Below are 20,699 nucleotides of genomic sequence, written 5' to 3'. Positions count from 1 at the left end.
AAGAATATTCCCTTTGTTTCTTTTGGGAGGATTTATATATTTTTTAAAAGGACCTGAAGTGCTAAATGTTAATGCCACCAGAAAGAAGCAATGTCAGAGACAAATAATAGAAGAAATTATTTTTATTTAACTTTGGCATAAATTCTTCCTGCAATATTATAGGCCAAAAAGGCAATAGTTAGAGATGGGGTTTTCGCAGGATCATAACTTAATGAGATTAATACCTTTATTGATAAAATCTTTAGGGACTTGGGGCCCATAGAGAAAGAGGCAGTGCCTGAAAGGATCTGGCATTTTAAAATCTGAGATGCCAACTACATGCATATAAGAAGGAGGTGCTTGTATTTACAGTTTAGCTACACAACAAACCCTCCTTAGGAAAGATCCTTTTCTTTTACTGAAAGGAATAATGCAGTGGAGGAAAAAAAACCCCAGAGGCCCTGGTTGCTCATCCTTGCTCTGCTAATACACCATCATGTGACTTTGGGCATGTCAACTCAGACTCCCGACCATACAAGGAGATAAGATGGAACGATCTTTTAATAACCTCTCCCTTATTTTGTACCTTAAGTAAGAACAATATAGGAGAAAGTATATGAGTAAGATGGGATCTCTTGAGGGATCTGGGTCCTAAATGAGAAATGATTGATGCTAATATCCAGCAGAAGAGGAAAGACACAGAAACACTTTAGTATAAAACCTGTTTTCTTGTAATAGCAACAAAATCATGCCAAATTTATTAGCAAATACTGGAATAAGATGGATATAATAAAATGAAGCATTTTTTAAAAAAAGATTTTATTTGAGAGAGAGGGAGAGAGTGTTCATGAGTGTGGGGAGAAGCAGAGGGAGACGCAGAAGCAGACTCCCTCTGAGCAGGGAGCCAGGCACAGTGCTTGATTCTGGCACTCTGGCATCATGCCCTGAGTCAATGGCACATGCATATGCATAACTGACTGAGCTAACCAGGTGCCCCTAAAATTAAGCATTTTTGAAGAGAACACGTTTAACCTTAAATATCCTGGGCTCCTCAGAGGTGATCTAAACAATTGTCCAAGTTTCTTTAATCTGCTACAGAAGGAAAATGAAGAAGCCCAAAACTACTAGAAAGATCAGAAGTCAAGTAAAAAAGGAACACAGTGTACAGGATTTACTGAAATACAGATATGTAACCAATACACTAGCTTTGTTGCAAAGAGGTAATGTGTCAGCAGAGATCAAAACAGGAAGTATTTAAAAGTCTGTTTACAATGCATCATCTGGTTAAACTATCTTAAACTTATATGTGAATTAAGATTCAGGGCTAGACTTAGTCATGTGTAAACAGCAACCCAGGCCAGGTTTTTCCAATGCCTCTTGGAAAACAGACCATTATTTCTTAAGTATTTTGATTAGAAATGAAGAAAATATTAAAAGGCACAAAACTGTGTTAGAACAAATTCCTGAATTTGCCTATGCCATCATTTTAGGGAAGTATGTTTGATAGAGAGGTACAAAATACCACCTCCTCTTATTTGTGAAACAGTTCAAAGTTGAAGAGCTTTTGTATTTCTTGACTACCCTAGATTCCCCCCCTGAAGCATGTAATAATATGCAGGACCTGAAAAGTTAAGTTGAGAAAGGTCAGGTAACCTAATCAAGTCATGTGGACCCTAAGCTGAAGCACCAGGATGAGGTTTTCTTCTAGACAAACTACAATGGACTTTTTAAGAAAAATGACACCAAAACCATATTCTTTTTTTTTTTCTTTTTACAGATTTTATTTATTTGTCAGAGAGAGAGAGAGAGAGAACGTGAGCGCACGCACATAAGCAGGCAGGGTGGCAGGCAGAGGTGGAGAAAGAAGCAGGCTCCCTGGCAAGCAAGGAGCCCGATGTGGGACTTGATCCCAGGACTCTGGGATCATGACTTGAGCCAAAGGCAGTGGCTTAACTGACTGAACCACCCAGGTGTCCCATACAGTCTTTATTTTTTAAAAAAGGAGATTCTGGTAAAGCAGAGAGGGCCAAACTGATGTACTAAAGCCTTTTATGCCACTTCTACTTAATCTTTTCTCCCACAACGATAAATTTTGGTTGGTGAAATCAGATGTGGCAGACAAAAAGGGATCAATCTTTAAATGTTGATTTTTTAAATATTAACCTGTATTTTTTAAAAGTTTTTTTGGGATGGATTCATGGTAACACAGAAATCAGCGTTTCTTTATATTAGCATTCTCCTCGGGTGATGAAGTTTTTCATTGTCAAAGACTGCCTCATTTTTTGGTACTTCACATCAGCCAGCACAGCATAAACATGGAGCCAGAATAAAAATACTTGTTTGACATGATCCAACAATTCCACTCCAAAGTATTTATCCGAAGAATCGAAGGCAGGGACTCAAATACTTGTAACACCCATGTTCACAGCAGCGTTACTCACGATAGTCAAAAGATGGAAACAACCTACACATCCGTCAACATGGGAAAGAGATTTTTAACTGTGGTGTAGACACACAATGGGAATATTATTCAGCCATAAAAGAGGAATGGAATCCTGATATGAGACAATTATGGATAAACCGTAATAATGTTAAATTAAGGGAAATAAGCCAGACACAAAAAGGATAAATATTTTGTGATTCCCACTTATATGAGGTACTAGGATAGGTAAATTCATAGAGACAGAAAATAGACTAGAAGGTGCCAAGGGATGGGTGCGTGAGAGGAAAACGGGAAGCTATCATTTAATGGGTTCGGGATGATGAAAAATTTCTGGAAATGGACACTGGTGATGGTTGTACAATACTGTGAATATACTTAAAGTCATTTCAAAATGGCAAAACAAAACAACAAAACCCCTGGCAAAACACATTATACATATTTTACCAAAAAGTAAAAACTTGTTTGAAAAATGGGATGGCCAAGGGGAACAATCCTGTAGAAGATTAAGACTATGTGAAAAGAAGAGAGAAGATGGTAACTGATGTACCCATCGGTCATGCACTCACTGATTTAATACATAAAGATGAGTTAAGTGCCAGCTATCTGCCAGATACTATACTAAGCCTTGAGAATGTAAAATGAATCAAACAGACATCAACTCTGCTCTCAGAGACCTTAAAAGTCTAACGAGGAACACAGAGAAGTAAAGAGACAATCACAACACCAATGCAACTTGGCAATTACTATGATAAGAACATGTTCAAGGTACCAGAGAACACAAAGAAGTGGCACTCCGTATGAAGGGATGGGCTGAAAGGATGCCTGAAAGAAGTAAAGTCTAAGCTTCAACAAAAAGACAGTAAGTGGGCAACAGAGAACTCCAGAACCAGCATGTTTAAAGGCCTGTGGGTGTCAGAAAACATGTTGTGTTTGAGGAACGGAGAAGTTCCACCAGACTGGATATGGAATATGAGAGAAGGGGCAAACGGCAAGAGAGGTAGCAGAGACAGCCAAAGACAGAGGATTGCTATATGCACTGGAAGGAGGAGATGAGAAAGGTGGTCAGAAAGGTGGAAAAGAAGAGAGGCATGAAAGGCAAGCGAAGTGGTCTTAAAGGAGGGCTGGACTCAGAATATGGAGTATGTAGGCAAATGTGCATGTGCCAAAGATCTGTATTCTGCTGTTGTTGCATGGAATACTCTATGAATTTCAATCAAATCAAGTTAGTTGGTGATGTTCAAGTCTTCTACCTCATAATGATTTTCTCTCTGCTTATACTATCAACTGAGAAAGAGGCAGTAATATTTGACTATAAATATAAACGGTCTATTCCTCTGTAGTTCTTTCAGTTTACTTCATGTATTTTAAGGCTCTAATATTAGTATATAAACCTGCATAATTGTTATGTCCTTCCAACTGGTTCTTTTTTATCTTTATGAAATGAACTTCTTTATTCTTGGCAATATTCTTTGCTCTCAAATCTACTTTGGTCGATATCAATATGGGCTAAACAACTATAAACTGGAGAAGATACATGGGAACTGAGACTGAATTCATCAACTACTGGCATTAAATTCACCAGAGTAACAAAAATGGTTAACTAGACGATCAAGTGGTAAGAAATGAGTGAGCGGTAAAGGAAAAAAGACCACAGAAGTGGTAGATGATACATAATGTCCCCACTAGAGAAAATCTAGTTATTTTAATGATTCACAAAGACTTATTCATAAAAAGATTCATTAGAAATATCTTAAAGTTTTTAATGGTCCATTAAAAAAAACAGACTTAGAAAGCAATTCTCACTTTTAACTTGTCTGGAGACAATAAGCCAAGCTAATAAAGCAGTTCCAAAAGACTCAAGGCTGGACACACTTATTCCAATGCACAAGTGGTCTTTACATTGCCTCCCCCCACTTTTTAAAAAAGATTTTATTTATTTATTTGACTCACAGAGATCACAAGTAGGCAGAGAGGCAGGCAGAGAGGGGGAAGCAGGTTCCCTGCTGGGCAGAGAGCCCAATGTGGGTCTCAATCCCAGGACCCTGAGATCATGACCTAAGCCAAAGGCAGAGGCTTCACCCACTGAGACACCCAGGCGCCCCTACATTCCCTTTTAACAAAACTTAGGCCACTCTGAGAATATCAGATAGCATTCTCCCCAACTGCCTTTACCTCAAAACGGAAGCATAAGTCCTTATTTTCAGCAAGGGGTCACATATGCAAAGATACCTTAAGTCTTTGGGTTTACCACTTGTTTCTTATACCCCAAAACCGGAGCAAAACAAAAAGAAAACATCTTTCTGAGGCTTGAATCCAAAGGCACCATTACTGAGTTACATTTATATTGGTGGTCATTGGTTTGTGTGAGAACTAAATGCTTGATAATCTGATGAAACTAAGAATGCTCTCTTCAGGAAAATCTCAGATACCCAACCTTTTGCATATGATTTTAGGGGCTCACATACCACAGAAGCCAAGGTAAGAATTTTTTATTTATACCCGTTAAAGTACAGAAAGAATAAAAATGTATGTACGTAATGCCGATCCAGTCACCTTTTATCAAGGCAGGTTCTCTGGATATCATGCATTACAATCAATTCATAGCTTACTTATGAGAAGGAGAGTGAGAATCTTAAGCAGGCCCCATGTCCAGCACAGAGCCCAATGCACGGCTTGAACACACAATCCTGAGATCATGACCTGAGCCAAAATCAAGTGTCAGACCATCAACCAAATGAGCCACCCAGGTGCCCCCCAAATTTTATCTTTTTTAAAAATGTTATTTATTTATTTGAGAGACAGAGAGCAAGAGAGTGAGTATGAGTGGGGAGAGGAGGAGAGGGAGAGGGAAAAGCAGACTCCCCTCTGGGCAGGGAGCCTGACGCTGGGCTTGATCCCAGGACCCCAAGATCATGAGCCAAAGGTAGATGCTTAACCAACTGAGCCACTCAGGTGCCTCCCCCTCCAATTTTATTTTTAATGAGCTATATATTGAAAGAAAATGGTACGTCTTGATCCGAACAATAGCATGCCCAGTAAGGCATGAATTATCAAGGTTGTACTCTTCAGCAACTCTGGAATCAAATACAGTCTCTGTTTACTCTGCTATCCATGTGACTTACCTGTGGCTCAAGTTAAGGCCTATTCCAGGTTAGCCAAGCCAGCCACCCCACTGCCAAATGATGAGGGACCTTGCTGGTTTAACCCTTACCTGTTGCTATGTTTGGACTTTTCTCGGTCCTTCTCCTTATCTTTCTTGTGCTCTTTGTGCCGGTGTTCTCGATCTTTGTGTTTATCTTTGTGTTTATGAGAATCTGCAACCATAAAAGATGAGTCAGTTAAGAAGAGCCATAAGCTATCTCCTCCTCACCTACCTTGACAAACTAGTCAAGAAGCACAATGATAGGATTCAAATGACAAGGTAGTCCTAACAGCAAATTCCACTGGAAGGAAAGATTTCACAAAGCCACACAGACAAGGCATTCCATTACCCTGCCTCTAAAACCAAGACAAGTGTTAATGAACATGAAGGGGAAAAGGGAATTGATTCTACTGTAAAAGGAAGCAACTATTTGGCATTCTTCTCCCAGATCTGGTACTACTAAGACTAAATCATAAATGATACAAAAGGATAAATCTTGAACACTGACTCTCAGATCAAATGGTTATCTATGTAAGTTCTGGAAAATCCAAGCCTCGAGATATTTTTTTAAGAGAGATGTTTTAAAACCAACTACGATAAAGTATAATTTCTATGCAGTAAAAATATACATTTCAAAGATACATCATCCAAGAGGTTTCCCTTATACCCATCCCCAGTCAATCCCAATCTTTCAACCCCACCCAAAGCAACCAATAATTTGCTAGCACTATGGATTAGATGATATCTAAAGTTTTATATAAATGAAATCATACAGGATTTACTCTTACATCTGCCTTTTTAACATGGTTCTTTTTGACATTCATCCATGTTGCTGGATATAACAGTAGTTGGTTAAGATTTTACAGCTAAGTGGAATCCCACTGTTATGAATACACTGCAATTTATACTTATCCATTCACTTGCTGAAATACAATTGAGTCGTTTCCAGGCATAGCTATTACGATTAAATCTGCTATAAACATTCATATACAAGTCTCTGTGTAGACATGTTTTCATTTCTTTTGGGTACATACTTAATGAAATCACTGGGTCATTTGGTAAGTGTAACTTTAACTTTATACAAACTGCCAAACTGTTTTCGAAAGTGGTTGTACTATTATACATTCCAACCAAAATGCATTGGAGTTCCAACTGCTATAAATTCTCTTTTTAACACTCAGTATTACCAATCTTCAATTTTAGCCATTCTAGCAGGTATGTAGTGGTATCTCAATGTTGTTTTAATGCAGTTTCCTAATTAAATAATGGGCATCTTTTCATTTGCTTACTTGCCACTCATGTATCTTCTTTGATACATGAATTTTTTGATACATCAATCTTTCACTCATTTAAAAAGTATTTGTCTTATAACTGAGTTGTGTAAGAGTTCTTTATACAAAAAAAAGTTCTTTATACACTATAGATTACAATTTTTTTGTTGGATATATGTATTGTGAATTTTTTTCACAGAAAACATTTTGAGTTTTACAGAAGGAAAAGACAGGGTTCAGGGAGCCTGGGTGGCTCAGTGGGTTAAGCCACTGCCTTCGGCTCAGGTCATAATCTCACGGTCCTGGGATCGAGTCCCGCATTGGGCTCTCTGCTCGGCAGGGAGCCTGCTTCCCCCTCTCTCTCTGCCTGCCTCTCTATCTACTTGTGATCTCTCTCTGTCAAATAAATAAAAATACAATCTTTAAAAAAAAAAAAAAGACAGGGTTCATTTTTTAATTTACAAAGATGTCCAGCCGTAGCACCGTTTTTTGAAAAGATGACCCTTCCCCCCAGTGAATTGCTTTGGCCTATTTACTGAAAATGAAGTGGCCATATAATCCAAGTCTATTTCTGGACTCTATTCTATCCTTACACAAACACACACTATTTTGATTCCTATAGCTTCACAGTAATTTTTTTTTTTCACAACAAGTTTTGAAATCAGGTTATAAAAGCACTTAAGTCTTATTTTTTTTCAAAACTGTTGTGGCTATTCTATGTCTTCTGCATTTCATAGAAGTTCTAGTTTCAATTTGCCAATTTTCAAAAAGGAGAAGAAGAAGAAAAGCCAGCTGGGAAGTGTGTGTTCATAGAACAATTTGGAGAAAAATGACATCAAAACATTTTTGTGTCTTTTGATCCATGAACATGGTATCTCTCTCCATGTATTTATGTTAGTGACTCTCAAATTTTATTGTATTTAAGAATTATCCCAAGAGTCTATTTAAAATGTAGCTCACTGGGGTGCCTGGGTGGCTCAGTAGGTTAAAGCCTCTGCCTTCAGCTCGGGTCATGATCCCAGGGTCCTGGGATGGAGCCCCATATCCGGCTCTCTGCTCAGCGGGGAGCCTGCTTCATCCTCTCTCTCTCTCTCTCTCTTTCTGCCTCTCTGCCTCCTTGTGATCTCTGTCTGTCAAATACATAAATAAATCTTTAAAAAAAAAAAAATATGGCTCACTGAGGTCAGGTCACCCCAATGTTGAACATGCATCAATTGGAAGTTTATGTACCCAACACATGTGTGATGGGTTTTAAAATCTAACAGTCCAACAGATTCTTTGGTATTTCTCTGTTCAAGGAGTATGGCCTAATTTTCTGCTCCTTGAGTACAGGCTAGACTTAAAAACTCATTCCTAAAAAAACAGGGTAAGACGGAAATGTCAGTAGGTGACTTCTGCCACCCAGTCATAAAGGCACTGGATCTTTTTCCTTGCTCTGGAGGAAGCCAGGTGCCATATTGTTAGGACACTCAAGCAGCCCTAGGAGAGGCCCATGTGGCGAGAAACTGCCACGTGAGTAAACGGTCCTGGAAGTAGGTCCTCCAGTTTCAGGTAAGTCTTCAAACAACTGCAATCTCATGACAGACCCTGAGCCAAAATCATCCAGCGAAGCTGCTCCTGGATCCCTGGCTCACAGAAACTATATGAGAAAACAAGTGTTTGTTGTTTTAAGCTGTAAACTTTGAAGTAACATGTTTTGTATAAAAATAGGTAACTAATGAAAATGTACAGGCAGTGTATACGTTCATCCAATTCCTGACTCACAGCAAAAAAGTCACATTTGATATAATCCACTAAGCATTTACTCTGTGCCAGACCATAAGGAAACAAAAACTTGATGACTGTGTCCCTAGGTATAATAAATTCTCATTACACAGAAATGGGAAAAATAAAATCATATGGTGTCAAAAAAAGCAGAACTTAAACCCAATCTTCCATGTAGCATACAGAACCCTCTAACTTGTCTCAAGTCTACAATTCTAAAATGCTGAGTTAATCCAATACACAAAGGTGGTGACCCCTATTCACTTGACAGTAGTAAAAACCCACACAAATGCAAGCTGGTGCAGCCACTCTAGACAACAGCATGGAGGTTCTTCAAAAAGTGGAAAATAGAGCTACCCTACAACCCAGCAATCGCACTACTGGATATTTACCCTAAAGATACAAATGTAGTGGGGCGCCTGGGTGGCTCAGTGGGTTAAAGCCTCTGCCTTCAGCTCAGCTCATGATCCCAGGATCCTGGGATCCAGCCTCACATGGGCTCTCTGCTCAGCAGGGAGCCTGCTTCCCTCCCTTCCTCTCTCTCTGCCTGTCTCTCTGCCTGCTTGTGATCTCTGTCTGTCAAATAAATAAATAAAAGCTTTAACAACAACAACAACAAAAAAGATACAAATGTAGAGATCTGAAGGGGCATGTGCACCCGAATGTTTATAGCAGCAGTGGTGTGTATGTGTACACACACACACACACACACACACACACACAGGAATACTATGCAGACATCAAAAGAAATTAAATCTTGCCATTTGCAATGACTTGGATGGAATTAGAGGGTATTACACTGAGCGGAAATAAGTCCATCAGAGAAAGACAATTATCATATGATCTCCCTGATATAAGGAATTTGAGAGGCAGACTGGGGGGAATTGAGGGGTAGGGAAAGAAAAAATGAAACAAGATGGGATCGGGAGGGGGACAAACCATAGAGACTCTTAATCTTACCAAAAGACCTGAGGGTTGCTGAGGGGAGGGGGTGTGGAGAGAGTGGGTTGTAGACACTAGGGACAGTATGTGCTATGGTGAGTGCTGTAAAGTGTGTAAGCCTGACGATTCACAGACCTGTACCCCCTGTACCCCCTGGGGCAAATAATACATTATATGTTAATAAAAATAATATAAAAACATTAAAAAAAAAAAACCCACATGACAACTAACCCCAAACTAAGGACTTAAACATAATAACAACAAAACATACCACCAGCTCTACAACCTGGAATGAAATATGTGTTATCTGAATTTGTTTATAGGTCAGATTTAACAAATAAGAAAGAGAACATCAGGATCTGCTATATTATGGCCCGTGAGTATGGCAGGGACATAGTATCTTTTTTTAAAAATTGCTTTGTGCATAATTCAACAAACACATAAACAAACAATATGGAAAAGACTAGAAGACAGATAACCAAATGTAAAAGTACTTATCTGTGGGTGGTAAATTCATGAGTAACCTGAGATTTTGTGTGTGATAAGAAAAACAATACGGGGCACCTACAGAACACCAATAATGTATAAACAAACAAAAATTACCCATGATGAATCACTTCTATAATAAAAAATAAGTTATTTTTGGGACACCTGGGTGGCTCAGTGGGTTAAGCCCCTGCTTTCAGCTCAGGTCATGATCCCAGATTCCTGGGATCAAGTCCCACATTAGGCTCCTTGCTTGGCAGGGAGCCCGCTTCTCTCTCTACCTCTCTAATAAATAAATAAAATCTTAAAAAAAAAAAGTTATTTATAAAAAATTTAACCAAGATTTATCGAAGATTTGGCAAATACCCATGTACACGAGGAAAAGGTAGCTTAATTCACTAAAAAGCACTAAATTTAAAGAAAAAGGAAATTAAGTAAAAGATGAACTGAAAGTAATTCCACATAGATTTCAGATAACTAGTCATATGGTTTCACTTACTTGTGGAGCATAAGAAATAACACAGAGGACATGGGGAGATGGAGAGGTTCTCCATCCAGATGGATGTTCTCCATCCAGTTGGGGGAAATTGGAGGGGGAGATGAACCATGAGAGACTATGGACTCTGAGAAACAATCTGAGGGTTTTGAAGGGGAGGGGAGTTGGGTGAGCCTGTTGATGGGTATTATGAAGGGCACGTATTGCATGGTGCACTGGGTGTGGTGCATAAACAATGAATTCTGGTACACTAAAAAGAAATCAGAAAAATAAAAAATTTAAAATAAAATACCCTCAGGCCAAAAAAAAAAAAATCTGGGGGTATGAGGAAAGATAAAACAAGACTGCAAAAAGTTGACAGTTACAGAACTGGGGGTACAAGACACACGGGAGTTTATTATATACTACTCTCTCTCTACTGCTGTTCATGTTTGAAACTTTTAATAACAAAAAGCTAAACACTATCTTTAAGCTTCTTCCCCTCCAGTGCCTATTTTTTCTTATTATATAAGGATTCAACAAGATGACGACTAGCTTAGCCCAAGAGAGCATTTGTGTTAAGGAGCAGTAAGAGAAAGGTGAAGTTTGACAATAACATTAACCCAAGGGCAAGGGTTTCCTAAGGATGACAGGGAGCCACTACACAAGCAGAAAAGAACAAAATAATACCCACACTTAAGCAAAATTAATTGAAGGGCAACGTGGGTAGAAAGGTAAAAGCAAAATGAGCTAGCGGTTTTTAAGCAGTCTACCAGGAACTCCATAAACTGGCTGTGTATAATAAATATATTCAGAGGAAGAATCAAAGAAGTTTCAAAATCTTTGGGTCCAAGTGATTAGCAGAAAAAGGTGCTTTCGCAGACACAGGAAAGCTGTGCAGAACAAAGATGGAGAGGAGAGGAGGAAAGGACTAAAGAAATGATGAAGCTAACTGAAGTCATATACTGTATTTTGGGCAACAGCAGAGTATCTGACTAAAGATGTTGGTCAGAAAAGCCAGTAAGTGAGAGAGGGAAGCCAGTAAGAGCAAAGTTATCTACAGCCCTCATGGTAGAAATATTTATAGACAGTAGACTAACGGCCTTAAAGATTACTTCAAGTAAGTATGTACCTTTTCCCCTGAACTGGAATTCATCTAAGAATAGACTGTTAAAATGTTTTGGACAAAGGATTTTGCCATTTCAAGCATCTGTTAATGCAAAAAGAACTGTGTTGAACTTGACAGGTAGATTAGAAATGGAAGATGCAAACCACTGCATATAAAATCACCAGAAAACCTCATTCGTTGTGAATTCAGGTCACCTAATAACCTGACAACAACTGTTCCAAGTGCATGCGTTAAAGAATCTGAGATGGAGACATGGGAGAACAGCCCTGAAATGAGGCAGCCCTGAGAAGACACATAACAACTGATTCCTTTCACTCAATAATGGAAGTTACTCCATAAGGATATATGGAATAAACATCTTTTGTTATTATTATTAAGGCATTCTTTTAGGTTAATAAAGATTCTAAGTAAAGAGACTTCCAAAGACAAGAGAGGAAAGTATCTGTGTTCTCTCAGGACATATTCTCAGGAAAAACTGCTGACTAGCGTAACATAAGGACTTCACGGTTAACGTTCAAAAGAAAAGGAAATCTCTTATTACTGGGATATGGAATTATATTCTTAGGGTCAATTCGGTTTACAGCTACTTTTAGTATCTTCTTAAATCCAAAATGCCCTGCTAAAGACTCATCAGATGTGAACTCAACTCACAGAGCTGACAATCCAGTAAGGTAAAGAAATGAAGGCGAAGAGCCATGGCCCAAGGCACTCAAGAGAAATGGGGCACTAATTTATGTGCTAGAACCATGCTAGAGTACTTAGAAATGCTGTTTTAGTCAACGTTCTTACTACTCTTATGATAAGGAAATACCACCATTTCACAAAAGACAACAGTAATAGCTATCTCCTACTAAGTGCGTACTCTGAGGTAGTAATGCTTCATGGGTCATCTCTGGTTTCCCAAACTCTGGGTGGTGCCAATTTCAAATTTGAGACACATTTCTGCCTCTTTTAACAGCTTGAAAAAGTTCATATAACCCCTGTGGAGAGGGACTTTAGCAGTGTCTAACAAAACTAACAAACACAATCTCTTTTCATGACCCACCAATCCATATGTAGGAATTCAGTGTGAAGACACACTTCCAAGGCAGAAAATTTATGCTGCTCCATGCATATGTGAAGGCAGAGAAAAATTAAGTCAACAGAAAAGAAACCTTTCTAAATTTGAGACTTGCTGAAAATGTATTAAAATTCCTTTCCTAACCCCAAAATCTCAATTGTCAAATGATTAACATTAAAGTAATGTTTTTCATTGCATCATGATGCTCCTATTTTCAGAAACTACACACACTTTTTATAATGGTAACAGATATTCCCCCACTATCTTCACATGAAACATACGGTGCTAGGACCTCCATTTCTTACACAGGGGCAGAATTTTCTTTTCTATTTTTCTGCCTCCTGCTATTTTTCTGAAAGGATAGTAAAACAGTTACCTTTTAAAAGAGTCTTAAGAGTAAAAATAACTGAATCTAAGCTTAATACCTCTTTTGTAAAGTAAAAAGTAAAACGATAAGGGGAAACAGCCTGATTCCACCAGAGAACAATAAGAAATAAAGAGCCTGGGTCCCAGAGGGCAGTGAGGAGTGAACACAGGCTCCCTGAAGGAGGTAGTGTTTAAACTAAGACTTAACCAAAGGCAAAAGAGTTAGCAAAGTAGGAGAGGGCATTCTTGGCAGATGAGCAATTGAAGTCAACTCTTATTATTGTTTGACTTTTTTTGCTGAAAAATTCATCTTCTCATGATTGAGCAGAATTATGTGAGATATACTTTCTGCCAGGTAGGAAATGGTAGACTTGATTCTTGCAAGGGACAAATTAAAAAACAAGATCCCGGCACATGTGGGTGGCTGAGTCAACTGAATGAGTCTGCCTTTGGCTCAGATCATGATCTCGGGGTCCTGGGATGGAGCCCCATGTCAGGCTCCCTGCTGGGCGGGGAGCCTGATTCTCCCTCTCCTTGTTGCTTCCCCTGCTTGTGCTCTCTCTTTCTCTCAAATAAATAAATCTAAGAAGAAAAAAAAAATCCAGCATATTTAATTTGCCTCTCTAAAGCCATGTGTCCCAAAAGCAGTTTCTTAAAAAGATATAGATGGGACTCCTACTTCTTGTGGCTTTAGAGTCTTAATCTCAAATCAGTGTCAAACCAGGCATAAGATGAAGAGTTCACTCCCCACTACAGAAACAAGATACACACACACACACACACACACACACACACACACTATATGAAAAAAGAAACCCACTTTATTAAATATGCTCAAGAATGGGGGCACCTAGATGGCTCAGTCAGTTATGCGGCTCCTTTTGGCTCGGATTGTGATCCTGGGGTCTTGGGGTTGAGCCCCACACTGGAATCCCTGCTCACCTGGGAGTCTGATTCTGCTTTTCCCTCTCCCCTGCTCATACTCTCTCACATGGATGCTCTAATAAATGAAATCTTCAAAAACTAAAAATAAAAAATTATGTTTAAGAATGATGCAGTTAGCACAAGATATCATGGCTAAACCCTAACACCAATTACAGACATTACAAAGTAGCAGATAATGCTGGAAAAGACTTCTGAAGGACGGGGGAGGAAGTTTCACTCTGGCTCAACAGAGCAAAAAATACCGGACTCGAATCCTTGTTCACTTAGTGTGTGATACTGGGTAAGAAGTCACTTAACTATTGGATCTATAAGGCAGCAGTGCAGGTCAGTGATTCAGAGCTTCAAATCTCTGTTCATCAACTTAAGATACCTGTGACCTCAGTAAGCTCACCTCTCTTACAGATGAAGAAACCTAGGCTCAGAATATTTAAGTGACCTTAAAGAATTTTCTTTCAAAACACAGTCAAAATCCTTGTGTATGGCTGTAATGGAATTCCTAGCTAATCTCTACAAAATTACAAACTGTCAATAAAGTACAACTATTATTGAGCCCTCTTCATGACTAATTTACATAAAACTATATCAAGCCTACCCAATAACTCCAAATAACTCAGAGTGCAGGTTCTATATATGCACTTAAGACAGCAACCAAGCCAATTCACCTTGCCCAACAAGCCAACGATGGATAAAAGGCTATCTGATTTTCTTACCTGTCCACAGATACAGGAAAGAAAAGCACTTACGAGTAAGTGAAACTGGCTTGCTCTACAATCCTATACCCAGAAGCCTAAAAAACCTACCTACAAGTTTTAAGGGATGCACTGATAACACCAGTTAACACCATCCTCATAGAAATATTTGCGTAAGGTTAGCTGCAATCAAGGTGGCTAACAGTACTGCCAAGCTTATTCTACTCAGGGTTTCTAATGCAACTGCTATTTAACCCCGGCATGAACATTTACACTTTGAGAATAGGCTATGGAACTGGCAAAGATTACTGATCATTTTATCAACTATTCCATGATCTTAAAGCATTCTGGTGCTCCATCACTCTCCTAAACTATTCGAGTAATCAGATCAGGGCAGAAGAGAAGAATCCTCTGCTTCTGTGTAAACAAAAGTAGAGATTTTTCTGATACAAAAGAAGAGCTCTGTGCCATGTTTAAGCCAGACCTCATGTACAGTGACCTCTGATGACAAGTTTTAAGACTTAAAACAGCTGTATGATATGATGGGTTCCTCCTCCAAAGATAATCAAGTTTATGAAGGATGGGGGTGAGGAACAGTTATCCACTAAATGCTGCCTGCCTTCCCCAAGGAGGCAACTTTGTCAAAGATAACCTCTGCTCATCTCTGACACATCAATATAGAACCACTGCATTAGGAAGGTGGGCATGGGAATCATATGGGTAAAAGCCCTGGGTGAAGAAATTAATTTTCTAAAGAAGATATTCACTACCTGCTGCTCATTTATTAAATCATGTTTACTCGGATAAATCCTTGCATGTTCTCCTTGCTCCCTGACTTTCAAACCCATGGATACCAAATCCCCAGAAGCTGGAATCTAAACAGAATCAACACTTAATACTCTATACCCGGGACACCTGCATGGCTCAATCGTTGGGCGACTCAGGCCGTGATTCCCGGGTCCTAGGTTCGAGCCCCGCATCGGCTCCCTGCTCAGTGGGAGGGCTGATGCTCCCTTTCTTGCTGTGTCTGCCTCTGTCAAGTAAATAAAATCTTAAAAACAAAAAACAAACAAACCAAAAACAAATAAACTCTATACTCAGTAGGTTCTAACACTTTAAGACTGTTTCTGTCTAGGACAGATAACAAGCTGGTTTTGGTGATAAAGACCAGCATCTGGGAGTGTGGTCAGTATCAGGGCTGTGTGAATCTCCCCAGGAACTCAATGCCAAACTAAAAGCAGTTAGGAAGGCTCAAAGCCCATTAAGTGGAAGAGAAACTGACTGAGGTATGCAAGAATTCTACCCTTCCCTCTCCCCTACCTCAGGTGTCTAAATTTGGACTTTACCAAATGTGACTGGTTTAATCTAGGAAACTGTGATCCATCCTAATGGCGGCCAATTTCAATCTGCAGCCCATAGAACAGTCCTTATCAATATTTTACGGCGATTCTCAATAACCATATTTCCAAAATTCCAGGTCATAGTTAATAGCCTTTCAAAGCAAGCAGGACAGATGGTCTTCTGGCTGAAAGCTCAAAGAGCTCTGGAATTTAAAAGAAAACTGCTGGGAGGATTCAGCTCTAAAGAATATCGAGAATGAGGGAAGGGACTAGTAACATTTCTAATTTTTGAAGTCAAAATTATCATTTGTTCTCTGCAGATGTGTGCTAGATGTAAATTAATACCTCTAGTCACAGACTCATTTATTAGTGTAACTAATGGGGTTCTCCCATTAGTGACCTAGTATTCTCAAGCTGATAAAACAAAAACCAACTCCAGCTGAGTATATCTCTTCTTCCCACCTTAAGGCAGTTGGGGTTCACAGTATTCATTCATTTGCATATATATCCAATGTCAACTCTGTGTCAGACATTGTTCTAGGTGTGGAAACAGAGCAGCAAACAATACCAAGTCTCTGCCCTCATAAAGTTCCATAAAGAACATAATAACCACCCTAACTCCACCCAACACCAGTAGCTGTTAAATGAGTAACTGTGGAAAGGGAGGAGGTAAAAGGGTCTCCCTAACAGCCCAAGTTTCCCTGGACTCGGTTCTGTGAAGTTCCAGTGTCAGACTTTAATGTTTCAGCTGGAGAAGACCTTCACAATAAGTTATTGAGGCCAAGGAAAAGAAAGGGTCAACTTTAATCAAATGAAACTTGCCAATTATTCTGCAAAATGCTTGAGTCTTTCTCCTCAATTCAATACTTGGTAAAAACTTCATCATCAGAAACTTCTAGTACACTGCATTAGGAAAACACAGAGTTGCTCAAAGACAGAAGCCAGCGATTTTCAAAAAAATTTTTTTAATCAACTTTGCAACACAACTTCAAATTTCTAAAAACAGTCACATTTTTCCAAAGTGTCTACAAGTTCACGAGAGACAGTACAAATTGACTTAAAACCCTTACGAGAACTTACTGTGGTTCTTAAACATCAGCAACTCTGTGAAAGGAGTGACCAGACACTGTCTTTAAAAACCTTTCATGAAAGACACAAATGAAGCAGCCAGCTGGTTTGCTTTAGGTCTTAGTCCCACACACCAAAAAAAGGTTAAATGGTCAGAGAGTTTTCTCTTCCAGTCAGTCTACTTCCGCATTTAAATTTCTTGGACTTCTTTTATGCTTTTACAACACTACAATTACCTTAATCTGTCTTTTCAGCCTCTTCCTGTCTAGGCACCCTATGTTAACTTACTTTAACAACCTTCTCTCCCATTCTGCTCCTTCCATTCTGGCTCCTTAAATTCAAGTTCATCTTCTCCTGGTTCTCATTCCCAGGGACTAATTAATTACATTAAAATTTTTAAAAAAAACTCAGATTTCAGTGATGGGACCACCACTATATATTATAATATTAAATATATATTATATATTTTCCAAAAAAAATGTTACCTAATTAAATATACGGTCTTTTGAGCTGTAGTTTGTAGACACAATTAGGGTCCAGAACAGTCTGTTCACTGTTGTATTATCATCCCAGAACTAAACAACATATTTTAGGTCAATTCCTTAAAGCAATGGAGTCTTTTATGCAGAGTCCTGATGGGGAACTTGGTTCATTTATTTCTCTGATCTAGTCTGTTTTTTCCAATCTGTAAGATGACCTCTATTGACACCTACACTTCTAGTCAAAAGAATCCTATGACCTTAGAAATTGTTTACTCAGGGACACCTGGCTCAGTTGGTTAAGCATCTGGCTCTTGGTTTCAGCTCAGGTCATGATCTCAACATGGTGGGATCCAGCCCTCCAGCAGGCTCCACCCTCAGCACAGAGACAGCTTCAGCTTCTCTTCCCCTTCTCCTTCCCCCCTCGACCCCTCTCCCTGCTCACAATCTCACTTTCATTCTTAAAAAAAATTAAATAAAGTCCTTTAAAAATTTTGTTTTAGGGGCACCCAGGTGGCTCAGGTGTCCCTAATCAACCAATCAGGCGCCCCTAATCAATCATCAATCAATCAACCCCAAATCAAACAATTCTTGATTTCAGATAGGGTTATGATCTTGGGGTCCTGAGATCAAGCCCTGCTTTGAGCCCTGCCTCAGATTCTGAGCTCAGTGGGGTGTCTTCCTCTCCCTTCCCTCCCCCCAACCAAAAAAAAATCTGTAGGAAAACAAAAAACAAAAAACAACAACAACAAAAAAAAAACCCTTGTTTTAATTCAAAGTTAAAACAGATTAAGGTAAAAAGAAAAAAATTAAATCCTTGATACTAATGGTTCTTAAAACTTCCCTGACACTTGGGATTTAGATCATTCCTAGATATGTATATTTTAACTCCCCAGGTGAGACTTAGATTATCCCTAGATATATGTATTTTAACCCTCCAGGTGACCATAATCTACATTGTCCAGAATCATATTTTGAAAAACCCCACCTTGTTGTTTCTTGATCCTCTGAGCAATAATTAATACCAAATACCAGCCACCCGCAATAATGGACATGCTACTGATTTTATTTCCAGTTTCTATTTTAATTGGGTCTCCATTCCTTTAAAAGGCAGGCACAAGGTGCTGAGTCGTTCCCTGGTGACTTTATATATTTATTTATTTCATACAGCTGAGAATGTTGAGTCTCTACAATTGAGGAAGTAAAGAGGTTGTTTTTACCTGCTCTCTCACAACCTGTTTGAGAGGAAGAGGTAACATAGTAAGAGGTAAGAGATAACATATGTAAGAGGTAACATAGTTTAAGTAAGGAGTAGGGTAGTCAAGTTCTTTCCAATATAAACTTTCTTTGTTGTTTGCACAACCAGTGCAAGAGACAGGTAACTTGAGTCTAACCAGTAGGACTCTGTTGGGAAAATGAATGAAAATGAGTAAGAAAAAAAATGGATTAAAGACTCAATGAAACTGCAAACTTAGAGTAAACTCTTGGCATTTTTCTTATACAGACTCCTTTGGGAGCTGCAGGCTACCAAGTAATATAAAGAGAATCTTGTGAGCTTTCTGTGACAGATACAAGCGCCACTCAGTCAGGTAAGCACCTGGCACTACTCACCAATCCAAGGGTTAACAACATTTTTCTGTAAAGGGACAGGTAGTAACTAGTTCAGGCTTTACAGCCCATTCGATTTCTGTAGCAGGTACTCAATGGCCACTGTAGCAGAAAAGCAGCCACAGATTATATTTAAAGGAATGAGCATGGCTACACTACAGTAAAATTTTAATTATGGACACTGAAATTTCAATTTCATGCAATTTTCCCGTGTTATGAAGTAACTTTTTTTTTTTTAAGATTTTATTTATTTATTTGACAGAGATCACAAGTAGACAGAGAGGCAGGCAGAGAGATTGGTGGCTCGTGGCGGGGGGTGGGGGGGAGGCAGGCTCCCCACTGCGCAGAGACCTGGATGAGGGGCTCGATCCCAAGACCCCAAGATCATGACCTGAGCCAAAGGCAGAGGCTTGAACCCAATGAGCCACCCAGGAACCCCGAAATAACCTCCTTTTAAAAACCAAGGTATAACATATAACATTAGTTACTGGTATATTTAATAACATTCTTTTTGAAACTATCCCCAATATACCCTGTGAAGACAGGTGCCGTTCTCAAGCTCAGTGTGTTAGTGAAGAATATTCCCCCGCTTTACCTGTTCCTATGGCTCCTCTCTCATTCCAAAGCTTTCTCCTAAATGATAGTCACACTAAGTCCAACTCACACCATTTTCCTTCCTTCAAAGAGCCCAGGAATGGTCATTAATCAACATAATTTAAAAGTAGTTAAAATTTACTCCTAATCTGTCTAACTAGATAAAGTAAATCACATGAATGATAACTTTGAAGAGGAGGCCAATGCAGAGCCCACTGCCATTTCAGCTTCTTAATTAGCAAGCTAGCTAAATTTGTTATTCATCCCCCTTGAGGTGGGAACAACATTGTACTTGTTCACATACTGCTAAACAACACTGATGAAATTCCTTCATAAACAAGCAGACTTCAGAGATCCTTCTAAAACAAGAGGGTGGGAGAGTCTAGTTAATCCCCGGTTAATAAGAAGATCCTTTTTCTTGAGTACTCAGATAAAAGGAGGTTTTACTTATTTCAGGAATAACTGGCTCCAAGTTCAAGTTGAACTGCTAAAAAATAAATTACTCTGGGGTCTTTTTTACACAGGCAGTCAGACTTTCCTTAATAGGGAAACGATTACACACTGTATTAAATTTCAACAGAGGGGCGCCTGGGTGGCTCAGTCAGTTAAGCGCCTGCCTTTGGCTCAGGTCATGATCCCAGAACTGAGTCCCACCATCAGGCTGCCTACTCTGCAGGGAGTCTGCTTCTCCCTCTGCCTGCCGCTCCCCCTGCTTGTATCCTCTCTCTCTGACAAATAAATAAAATCTTTAAAAATAAATAAATAAATAGATAGATAGATTTCAGCGGAGCCTACCAGTCAATGATATTTGTCTGGTAAAAATCCAATGTAAATGAAGGTGAGTGCTCTGACAGCCTTTACTCTAATACTATATGGGTAGCTCTAATATAGCCCACAATTCCCAGGAGGCAACTGAGTT

The 20,699-nt window shown here is 39.1% G+C and overlaps 1 protein-coding gene across 1 annotated transcript in view; it reads right to left on the bottom strand.

The window, feature by feature from the left end:
* Positions 1-20,699, bottom strand: part of TOP1 (DNA topoisomerase I) — a 91,649-nt gene that overhangs the window by 52,718 nt on the left and 18,232 nt on the right. Inside the window, exon 3 of the mRNA XM_082744620.1 lies at positions 5,634-5,736. Within this exon, the coding sequence (XP_082600746.1) occupies positions 5,634-5,736 (103 nt within the window). The remainder of the gene's footprint in view (positions 1-5,633; positions 5,737-20,699) is intronic.

Source organism: Mustela nivalis, assembly GCF_964662115.1.
Source record: "Mustela nivalis genome assembly, chromosome: 8".
Lineage (NCBI taxonomy): Eukaryota > Metazoa > Chordata > Mammalia > Carnivora > Mustelidae > Mustela > Mustela nivalis.
The sequence above is the reverse complement of the archived record's forward strand: the minus strand, read 5'-3'. Positions and strand labels throughout refer to the sequence as shown.